The 11479-nt window shown below is 46.4% G+C and overlaps 1 protein-coding gene and 1 long non-coding RNA gene across 4 annotated transcripts; one reads left to right on the top strand and one right to left on the bottom strand.

The window, feature by feature from the left end:
- Window positions 1–1510: 1510 nt before the first annotated feature.
- On the bottom strand, window positions 1511–11464 carry ZBTB33 (zinc finger and BTB domain containing 33). Of its 2 annotated transcripts, none has more exons than XM_082061558.1 (2): window positions 11313–11464; window positions 1511–6039 (listed from the first exon to the last, which is right to left on the bottom strand). In XM_082061558.1, the coding sequence occupies exons 1-2, from the start codon at window positions 11338–11340 to the stop codon at window positions 3998–4000; spliced, it is 2070 nt and encodes a 689-aa protein (XP_081917684.1). In that variant the 5' UTR covers window positions 11341–11464; the 3' UTR covers window positions 1511–3997. The 2 variants fall into 2 exon arrangements, with proteins under 2 accessions (XP_081917684.1, XP_081917685.1); XM_082061559.1 differs by lacking the exon at window positions 11313–11464 and adding an exon at window positions 7178–7218.
- Window positions 8247–9137, top strand: LOC309444049. Of its 2 annotated transcripts, none has more exons than XR_014184919.1 (3): window positions 8247–8378; window positions 8463–8523; window positions 8979–9137. It is a non-coding gene; the product is annotated as an uncharacterized lncRNA (long non-coding RNA). The 2 variants fall into 2 exon arrangements; XR_014184920.1 differs by having other exon boundaries at window positions 8947–9137.
- Window positions 11465–11479: the final 15 nt, after the last annotated feature.

The following is an 11479-nucleotide window of genomic DNA, read 5'->3' as shown; positions in this document are numbered from 1 at the left end:
ACTAGAATCAGAAGGGCACATTGATATCAAAAAATGTTTTATTGCTGCATCTTTGAAATAAAAACTAATGGTCCTGTCCCACTTCTGACAAACATACTCTGCTGTTTGTGTCTGTCAACTAAATAGGGCTAGAAGGAGCAGGGAACACTACAGGACACGGCCAAGAAACTCATGAGGGGAACATAACTTAGTGGCAGAGAAACAATCAGGAGATGATTGTGTCATTCGTTTTGAGTTGACAAATACTAAACTTAGGAATTATCCAAATTCTCATTTGTTTCTAAGGCATATTTAAGCAAAAATTACATTGCTGCTTTAAATTAACTATAAAAGGACAAGTCTGTTTTCACATTTAAAAAAAATTACAGATGGGATTTTCTCTTGAATTACCTGTTTCCTTCTGCTTGAGTAAATACGAGCATTTAATGTAAATGCAACATTCTGCACTGTATTCATCATTTCTTATGAGAATGTCAAGATTGTGACCCATATGTACCCTTTTATTACTTTACCAAAGTAAAATAAAGTTGTGTGACTTTTGTAAACATTTATAAATTGCATTTTATATTGTAGCAGCTTTCCTGTTTTACAAGCAGCCTTAATGTTAGATGAGGAATTCTGGTATAATAGCATCACACATTTAAAAAAAAAAAAAAACATACACCAAAAAAACCCCTGTATTTGCTGTATTGGAAACCAGTGTTTCTACCAGGATTAGCCAGAGACAGGTGTTTTTAAGTTGTGTTTTTAAAAGCCCCAGGTGCTTCACAATTCTGCAGGTCTACCCACGTAACAGGGTATCATCAATCACTGTGAAGTCGTTACTGCTGTGACTTTTTGCTTAACAGAGGCAAATAATCCAGCCAGTGCCATGTCACTGTCTCCTTTATTTACTTTCATGTTTACTGTATTGCTTTGGGCTTAATTCTGTGCTGCTGAGGTCAGCTGCTCTTTGATGTTAGCAGAAGTAGGTGGAAGCCCTATGCCAAGGAGATAAAGGCATCTAAGCCATCATTTATTGCTTACTAAATTGCATTCCTTACCTGTAATAAGAAGTGTGCATAAAGTGACTAATTTTCTCCGTGTTAGCTACAGTTCACCAACAGTCCAGCTCTTCCAAATCGTAACTAGTCAGCAGCCTGGTAAAAAGAGGAGCCCTAACCATAAATTACCTGAAATGCACTGCTCTGCTCACTATAGATGTTCTTCTTGATTTCCAGCTCATTTGCAATGACTGTAATAGCTGGACAGACTGTTCCACAACAGCTGTGCCTGTTCTGAGAGAAAGCATGGATCAGCTCACAATACATCGTGGGGTTTTTCTGCTCATTTGCTTTCTTGGAAAGTTCTTCAAAAAACCCCAAAACAAACCAACCAACCAAAACACTAAACCCAATACAAACCTGTTCCAGTTCAGACCTGAAGAAGGAAGCTACGAACTGCTGATAATCTAACATGTTGGACTGCAGAAGTTGAGTTGTCATTAAAAAGGAGACATTCTATACACGTCTTTACAATTAAACTTTTTTTAATTATTTTTGCCATAGAAAGCTCTAAGAACTAATATCAAGTATTGATTAATGAAAAGTAGAACACAACTTTAAAAAGTATGTTAAGGAAAGACTGTACAACTATATACATTACAGATCTGGCAAAAGTGATAAACGTTTCACATGGAACAGTTCCCGGGCAACAGCTGTAGAACCCAATGTTCAATGTATATAGTCGTCAGCTTCTGCATCTTTTTATAAGCTGCATGCCTTAGCAGGACAAAATAAATAAGCAGTCAATTGTTATCTTAGTATTTATTTAATTCATATACTGGAATGCTATAGTGCGAATTCCCAAAGGAACCATATAGTGAGGATACAGCCACCATCATCATATTTTGCAGCAGATCTGGTAATGTTTTTATATGCATATAAATGACTGTGAGGGCTGTTACCATACTCTGTTGACATTTTAAATTTTTATATAAATGCTTTTTCAGATTCAATCTTTTTCATCTGTTACCCCAAAGCCAACTCCTCAGTATTTACATAAGGTTTTCATTAAGTTAAAATGAAAGCTAAGTGTTTACAAAAACAAACAAAAACACAAACAGAAGTGCAATAGCCAAAAATCTAAATATAAAAGCTCATGGCCCCATAAAAAGTCTTAAAAGAATGGATTTAACATGTTTCCAAACCAATAAATACTGGAAGTGAAACAAAACAAATGCTTTACATGAGCTCTGGACTTTGGATATCAAAAATCACTTCCAAGGAAAACTGAAGACCCTGAGACACATGCAAGCACGAGTCTTCTAGCAAAAATAGTTACAAAGCCCTAATTTTCCAGTTTTCCTCCAAAAAGAGACCTTTAGTAGGCACAGTTCAATTTAAGGTTTTAAATATATCAGCAGCAAATATTGATAGCCGTTACGTTTCATTATTCTTGAATGTACACTTTGAGATGTATGCTTAATTCCAGATGTGTCACGTCAGTAACAAAAATAACATGTTTTTCTTGTTAAAAAGTTGGGGAAGTCTCAGTACAGCATGCAGCCAGCTAGGCCAGAGCTACCTGTGCTGACACAGGCCATCGGTACTTCTGTCTCGTGAGGATTATGTTTTGCTGCTGAAATGCCATCCCAGACAACATCCAGCCTGTAACATCGTTACTCGAGAGATTTCTGGTACCCTTTTTTTGTAGCTCAGGTGGTATTTGAACCACTTACCATTTAAATGTCTTTCTGTCTAGAGTGTTATATGTCTAAAACTTTAACCTTGAAGTTCATACGATTAAGATGCTTACTTGAAATATGAAAAAGTAAAAACCCTTAAGTTAAGCGATGAAGGGTCACAATAACTAGTACTATGCATGATAATCTTCCTCAGTCGTCTCTAGAACTTGAGCAGTTTTCATATCACCATTTACAAAAACTCAACAAGTCACTCAATCTGAAATGCTAAACTATGACTCCAGTAAGCAGCTGTTTAGTTTTTTCAGATCTACTGTTTCCTGTTCAAGTTAAATATCCAATTTGTCATCCAAGTGTCTGAACATGCACCAATTGCAAGGAGAAGAAAAAGGACAATATAATAAACCTAAAACTGAAATAGGTGACTAGACAACTGCAGAGAAATGATACTTTGGATTATGGTGGGTGGAAGGTATTTTTTGATTGTTGGTTTAGTCCTCGTGCCTCCATACCCTATAAGTGCGGGAGAAAAATCCAAATCTGTTTCTGCTTCTTCACTATTGAGCTTTGTGGGTTTTGGGGTTTTCTTCCCATTGCAAAAAGAGTAAAATATAATGGTCCAGACACTGAATACTCTGCTCACCATAGTGCCAAGTATAAAAGGAGTTGGTTCAAGTTAGCCCTGACTGAGTGGCTCTTGTTAGCAAGACTATTTGCATGAGGACATGATTCATAGTGCTTATAAAAGCAGAACTAAGCTGCTCGTTCAAGAATACACCAAACTACTGGATGAGTTATTTTGGACCCTTGCGCTGTTCGCAAAAATGCGTTGTGGGATTTGTTTTTTTAAATGGTTCCACATTCAAGGGACTACGATGAAAAATCTGATTTTTTTCTTGGTTAACATCTAAATACAATTCAGCGTTAAAGTGCTAACATGAAAGGGTTTACATTGTAAGTATGGGTACAGGAAATTCCTCAATTACTTTAGAAGAAATATTTCTCGCTCTTTTGAAGAAATTGTACCTTTTCAAGCTACAAATCCCCATGTTTTGATCAAAATTAAGATACCAGGAAACACTGCCAGCTCCTCGGAAATGTTTCATTGTCTGTTCAAGTAAACATTCAGATTAATCGCTTCCACAAATGACTTGCAGCTACTAATGATCCATCTAAGTGCTACCATTTGATGACTTGCTAGAACAAGTTAACTTGTTTTCGCTTTAACATTTGATTTTACAGTGATTTTAACAGTTCATTTAAAACAGCTGCAATATTTCTGCACGGAATCCTTTTTCCAGTATTTAACATGATTCAGTAAGATTCTGGTATTACAAACTCAAATTCAGTACTTCCCTCTGACGGATTTTGTTTAAAAATTGCTTCGTTTCCCTGTGGAACAAAAATGTCATCCCAGGAAATTTGTTTGGCTGGAGGGTCAGAAGTTGTTCCTTCTGTGCCATCCTTCCCGGTGCCAACACGATAAACGATGCCGCCCTCGTTTATTCCTGGTATACTGCTGGAGCGATCAGTGATGTACGCATACTGTCTGATCTGCAGAGACCTGCAAGGATTCAGTCGATAGAGCTTGGTATCTCCAGAAGGGTCTTGGCTATGAACCGATCTTATGTGGGAGGCCGTAATTTGGTAGTTGATGAAAGATTTGCCACACGTCAAGCACTGGTACCTTCGCTCGCCGGTGTGGTGAATTTCATGCTTTGTACGGTATTCTGCAAGAGGGAAAACCTTGTCGCAGTATCGACACGGATACTTCTTCTCCCAGGAGTGAACGTTAAAATGTCTCCGTAAACTCGTCAGACACGCGTACGATCTCTTACACACCATACAAATGTAGTAGACCCTCCCATCCACTATGAGCTCGTAGTGGTCATCGTGCTTTACTTTCATGCGTTTCCTGTCTGAAGAATCACCATCGGATGTTCTGGGCGTCTCGTCGGGCTTGGCTTCGCGCTCCTCGGAGTCACCCTTTACAGGAATGACTATGTCGTACGTATCCTCACCAATATTTGCATAAACCTTACAGCCTGTGGACAGCCCTTCTATTTCAGTTGCTGTATCTAATGTTATGATTTTCTGCCCTTCGGCCACATGCGTTGATGATACGCCTGAACTGAATTCCTTATTGTTTCCAGAAAGGACATCTGAGATTTTTATTTTTAATTCTCCAGGTTTAGCAAATGGCTCTTGTGAAAATGTAACGACCTGTTTTTTCTGTACACCTGATCCTTCAGTGCTTGCTGCCTTGGGTACAGAAGGTGGCTGAACCAAAGAGCTACTGCTGACTGAAGCAGGACTAGAGGAGCTAATGATATCGACATCATCTTCAACAACCTCTTCATCATCAACAGCAGTTGTTTCTGCTTCAGTTAGGGATCCATTATTTGAAGGCTGCTGGTTCTCCTCAACTAAATTAATTGTAGGGGTCACATGTGTTTGATGTGAGGAGCTGGCACCGAGCGATGAGTTAAGCAGAGGCTTATTTAGCACAATGATATTAGGAGTCAAATGTTGCGGTGTTGCGGAGATAAGTGATTCGGCGCTTGACTGTGTTTGGTTTGGGTTTAGCTGAGTGGCAGATGAAGTGAGTTTTTGAGCTGCTGTGGTACTTGTCAAATGGGGAGAGCTACCACTGCCACAAGATTTTTGGTCAGAAACTCCAGCTGGACTTGGGCAAGGCTGGTTCTGGGTTGCAGTATTTGTGTCTTTAGTACATTCTTTTGGAGGAACTATCTCAGAGCAGAAAATTACATCATCGTCCTCATCATCTGAATCACTCACTGTAATTTTTGTAGTCTCATATTCTATGCCACGTAAGGAGAATGATTGTGTTATAACTGGCATCCCATCCATTACCTCTTGACTCTCTGGCCTGATCGCAGGTACCTGGGTTTCAGCATCCTTTTGAGCTGGACTAGACGTTGACGTTTCTGAAGCACCATCTTTGACCTTGCTTGGCATGTTTTTTCCTTCAGACAGAGGTACGCCCAGATCAGCTATGAATTTAACACCCAGCTGTTGCCCTGACTTAATCAGTTCATCAAGTAAATCGGATCGAATGCTGATTATTTTGGAACTATAAATATAGTTCAGAATTTCTGCAAAAATTTCTGCTCTTACAAAGCTCAGTTCAACCACTTGCCCAGCCACTGAGAAAAGCTGGTGAAAATAAGTGCTTGAGGCCGAAAGGATGTTCCTGTGAGCTCGAAATTTCTGGTCCTCCACTATGACAGTAACGTCACAAAAAAGCCCATGGTCACGTTGTTCATTCAAAGACTGAAGGAGCACACTAGAATACTGTGTGTCTGTTGCAGAAATCATTTTCTTCCCCTCCATTCCTACAAAGTAAAAGGCATCAGATTAGTAAAAATACAAATTCACAGTTTTAACTGTATGACAACATTCTCACATTTATGGTTTATTCCTTCTTTCGAAAAAACAAATCCAAGATACTACTCCTAAGCTTATATGCAATAGCACTCTGCAAGTTTGTTTCTTACTGTTGTTTGTCCCTTCACCTTTGACACAATGTATGTGCAATTCTGACTACATCCTCTATTCTTACAAAGTGAGGAACAGAGAAATAACTGCTTTTCTGATTCAACAGCAAGTACGGTAAATTTGAAAGCCAAGAAGACTGAAGAATCAGGTCTCTCAATAGGCTTTAAACATTATTAGAGATGTATTTTTAATTGTGAAAATATTCTGTAAATTGTTACGAGAAAGCCCGATAACATCCAGGTTATTTATGGGCCAGACAACAAAATCTGCATCCATATATTGCCAGTCAACCGAGGTTAAAGAAAACGCTAGTGATCCTTCACTTCCTTGTCCACAAAAATAAGCTTTTTTTTGTTACTCCTCACATATTTGCAAGGTTGCTTTGTGCTTGTAACCGAGATACTGAGCAGCACGTCAACAAAAAAACATCGGTAAAGTCAAACTGAGCCATCCTTTGGCACTTCCTCAACAAGACGCGAAAAACCCAACATCGAAATATACAAGCAGCGAGTTAAAGTCTGTAAATTCTTCATTTTACTCGTAAAACTTTATTTCCATACGCCGGGAAGGGCAGGATGAGCCGCGGAGGCCCCCGCGCCTCACGCCCGCTGTGCCCCGGCCCGGCCGCTCGGCCCCCGCAGCCCCCGCTGCGTTCACCGCGCACCCCGGCGCTTCGAGCGGCCGCGGGGAGGGCGCTGCCGCGGGAGGGGTTTCGCGGCGGCCGCCGGGCCCCCCGGGTGGAGTAACAGCGGCCGGGCGGCCCCGCCTCAGCCAGACGGAGCGGCGCTGGCGCTCGCAAGCGGCGGGCCCGGGGAGCGGCCCGGCGGCAGGAGCCGGAGCGGACGGGCCGCCCCCCCGCGCGGCCAGGCCGTGCCCGCTGCCAGCGCTGCCGGCTGCAGGCGAGCGGAGCGGGGCCGGCCCCGCCGGCGGCGGGAGGGGGAGGCAGCCCGAGGAGGAGGCCGAGGGCCGCCTTACCTGCGCTCCGGCCGCCAGCACCCGCCGCCAGCACCCGCCGCCGCTCGGGCCCGGGCGCCGCCCCCCCGCGCCGCCCTCCCCTGCGAACGGCCGCGCTCCGCCCGAGCGCGCTCGTCACCCTTCGGCTCCCTGACCCGAGCGGCCTCGGCAACCTTCGGGCCCGTTCGGGGCCGGGGGCGGGGCGGCCCTGCAGCCGCCTCCAGCGGGGCCTCCGGCCGGACCGCGGGGCGCTGTGCCCGCCCTGGGCTCCGCGGCCCGGCCTCCGGCCCACAGTCCCCGCGGCGCCCGGAGTGGTTGGCGGCTCCCAGGAGCCCCCGGACACCGCCTCCCCCGCGCCGTTCCCGCCCCTCGGGGGTGCAGCGCAGCCCGGTTACAGGCCCCAAGGCCCCGTCCGCTGGGGCTGGCGGGAGGGAGCTCGGCACCTCGCCGCTCTCAGCCCCGCTCCACCGGAGCCCTTGGGCAGCCGTGGGCCGAGCACACGGGCCTGGCCGCGGCCTTGGCAGTTCTGCCGGGCCCCAGCTCTCCCGCTCCCCCAGGCGAAGGCCGCAGCAACCCCAGCACCTGCCCCGCGCCTGCCCGCGCAGGGTCGGTCGCGGAGCCGATGGCCGCGGGTTCTCTCCCGCCGCGGCTCATTCCCCTCCCGGGGCACAGCCCAGGCCCGCTGCTCTCAGCCGGCACCGCCGCCCAGCAGCGAGGAAACCTCCTGCAGCCCGAACCTGAACACCCACGCCCGCACTGCAGGATCGTTTATTTTGTGTTCTCTGCAGCGCAGCGGCACGTGTTAGACCCCGCTAGGAGCTGTACAGATGTGAGCGCCTTGACAAAACGCGGCGCTCGGCACATGCGACATGCGGTCATCAAAGTGACGTACCCACAGTGCGGTCTCTTGGAAACTGTCACTGTGCATGAATGCTCAAAGAACACCAGGATCATCATAGATATTTTTCATCTTCAGTTACTGTTTGTTTTTTTTTTCTCTATAGATTTTGTGGATGTGAACCATGTGGGCTCTTGATTTTTCTTAAGATTCAAAAACTTTGCCAAGAATAAATGTTCTTCTCTCAAGTTCGACCAAAACCATTAACAGGCCACAGTCACTGGCACAAACGCCTGCAATCCTTCACCGCAAAGGTCAGCAACGACATGGTCCTGCCTGGCTTTACGAGCCCTTCTAGAGTGAAAATCACCTGCCGCGCTCTCGGTATTTGTACAGCTGGTAGCAGAAGTGCCTTTTTGAAGCAAGCCTTCAGATCTGAAATGTTCCAAAGCTGGTTTCTGTTTATAGGTTTTTCCAGAGAGTTGAGAGAAGAAGAAAAACTAACAGAGAAGAACAATAATGGGAAAAGGTAGGCTTTTCTTCCTCATATAACCTTCAATTAAATTTTATCATTTGATCTACATTCTTAGTCATTTTTACACAGGCTATATTAAATGAAAATAATGCTATAATTGTTTTAATGTTAATATATGATCCAGGGTTCTATTTTCTCCTCCAAAAATGTCTGATGGTCTACATTAAAGCATTTCTTAACCTCTTATCCTGTGTCTTTAAGGAGTTTTCTTCTCATTGCATTTTTAAATAACTAATAGGAAAATTCCTAGATAAAGATAAGCACTGATTTGGAAGGAGCCCTGCTCCTGGAGCAGCATCAGTTCTCAAAAATCAGGTTTGAACTGCTTGCCCTTAGGCACAGAAATGCATGCTAATTTAAAAGGTGCTGGTCTAGCTGCGAGTGTTGCACCATCTCTTTGACTTTTACTTTTTGCAGAAGCTTCTCTTTATGTTGTCTTCTCACATCAGATATTAAATCTGAAGCCCGCTGTCTCCTTGCCATGCTCAGGGCAGAGCAAATGCTCTGACCACCTTAAAAAAATTTAGTGAAGCTGCCACTGAGCCACATGGAACTAAAGGGCATATTCCTGGGACTAAAAAAATAGGTAAGAGACACAATAGCAACTGTTGTTTTGATGTATATAAATGATTCAAAAAAACTCTGGGAAGGGAGGCTCTGAAAATATAAAGTACAAATTTAAAGAAGTGATGTGTAGGTTTTTGTGAGAAGACCAAAAAATACACAATTCAGTAACAAGTTTTCAGTTTAGCAATTTCAAGAGCTCTCTCCTTTTTTAAAAGTACAGTTTGCGGGAACAGAAAATTCTTTTAAAGGTTCGACAAATCTGAGAGAAAAACAAGTGTTCTGTGTCATGAAAAAATGTATTCTACATTAAAATAAATGAAATTTGATAAACAGGACAGTGAATTTCCCGTTAGGGCCTTCAGTAAAATCAAAATTCAACAGTTATCCTAGTTAAGACTACTTTTAGGGACAGAAATACTCTTCCGCTGTGGAATTTCAAATAAAACACCACTGCTTCTGAAGGACTCTAAAATACTAATTTCCACCATTCATGCTTCAAGGAACTTTCAAAGATTATTTTTCCTGTTCATCCCACTATATAAAGACTCATATAACCAAATTCAAAGTCCAGTGATACTTTTTACTGATATCAGTAGTTGTAGATGCTGCTCTGCACTGTATATCTGTGCATTGTATAACCTATATAAAAATACTTAAAATGACTGCACAATATTAACTGATAGAGGTGCAGAGTGCTCCTCAGAGGTAGACGTTTTGGTCACCATTTTGCCAAGGCAGACCTGGGTGCAGGCGCAAGCAGCCTCATCATGAGCTGCCACAGCGCACCCGAGGGCTGGGACCACTGTGCTGGGCGCTGCGGGGCTCGGGGGGCACTGGCTGTCCCCTCCATGCCAGCCCAGCTCAGCACATGCTAAACCCAGGCACCAGTGCACAGCACGCTTGCCCCCAGCCACATTTTGGGGTTTTCCACCCCTTTCTGGGGCTATCCCTGAGCCCTGGTTGTGGGGGATTCCGGGGGAGAAGCTAGGGAGGGCTGCGTGCCCTCTTGAAGGCCTCAGGGGAACATTTACTTGCCACGTGGATGGGTCCCTATTACGTGTCTGGCCCAGCAGCTTCCTTCTCTCTCACGGGCTGGCGACACGACCTGCTGTAACCCGTGTGGGGAGTACACAGTGGCCTGGGCTTCTTTCTGGGGACACCTGACTTCACATACCAGAGGGGTAGGCGAACTCGGGAGCCTGTGAGGACAGCGAGGGCACCGGCTGCTGGGGTGCAGGATCACCCAAGGTTCCAGGTTCCTCCGGACACTGGACACTCAGAGAGACAAAGTCACCGAGCCCTAATTCATGCGGTACGGATTCTGCTGGCAAAAACACAGCCACTGCAGACTCCCAGCTGTCTCATTCAAATGACCCCACTGCCAGCCAAAACAGCCCTTTAAAAGAGAGCCTTATCTGCTTGAATTAAGCAGGCAGTAGCTCTATCTCCAAACTATTCACAAAGCCCCGCAGCAGGGAGATCCCACACAGGATACAGTAACACCGCACACTTGCAAACCTCTGGTAACATCTTTTCCATCCATGTGGTTACATGCATGCAAAATAATGCACCATTTAAATAAGGTTCCTTCTTCTTACAGATAATTTTTTTGCTGATTATGTTAAATTTGGGAACTAAAATAGTGTTTCGTTTGTGAAAAACAGAATGACATACTCGGAGCTCATTTCTAGACAGCATAAACAGCATGGGCTCCCCGGGGGCGAGCAGCCGCCCCAAATGTTCGCAGGACCCCGCGATGTGACCCCGCACGGCCCAGGCAGGGCAGAAACTCCTGGTTTTTTCTCAGAAAGCGGCGCTGCGAGGTGTTCGAACCCTGGAGGACAGTGCCCGTCTCATCACTACACGATCTGGAGCATTGTCTCCCCGAATCGCTGCTGTTTCGGGTGCTCCTGACGTGCCGCCGCCGCGACCGGGCCGGTCTGGGAGGTGCCGTATTTTTTAGTTGTCAAAAATCGGGCCCGAGGGTGCCGGGCGGCGCTGGGCCCCGGTGCCCGGGGAAGGGGGAGCCCCGGCCCCCGCAGCCCCGCGGGCAGTGCCTGGGCCTCCCCCGGTCCGTGAGCTGTCCGCCGGGCAGTGCTGCTCCTGGCCCGCCGTGGACAGCTCCCGGCCGCCGGTGCCTGCGGGCCGGGGCCGGGCCTGCGCCGCCGCCGCTGCCCCCGGGCCGCGGCCCCCCCCCCCCGCCCGCGCTGCCTTACCTGGAGCCGCCGCTGCCCGCGCGTCCATGCTGACCCGGCCCGGCCGCCGCAGGGGCTGGCCCGCCGCCGGCAGCACAAAGGGAGGAGCCCCGGGAACGCAGCCGCCGCGGTGCCGTGTTGCTGCCCGGGCGCGTAGGGCGGTGCGCCCCGCGGGCGGGGCCGTCCCG

Source organism: Streptopelia decaocto (genome assembly GCF_964273445.1).
Source record: "Streptopelia decaocto genome assembly, chromosome: 10".
NCBI lineage: Eukaryota > Metazoa > Chordata > Aves > Columbiformes > Columbidae > Streptopelia > Streptopelia decaocto.
This window is presented reverse-complemented; position numbering and strand designations above follow the sequence as displayed.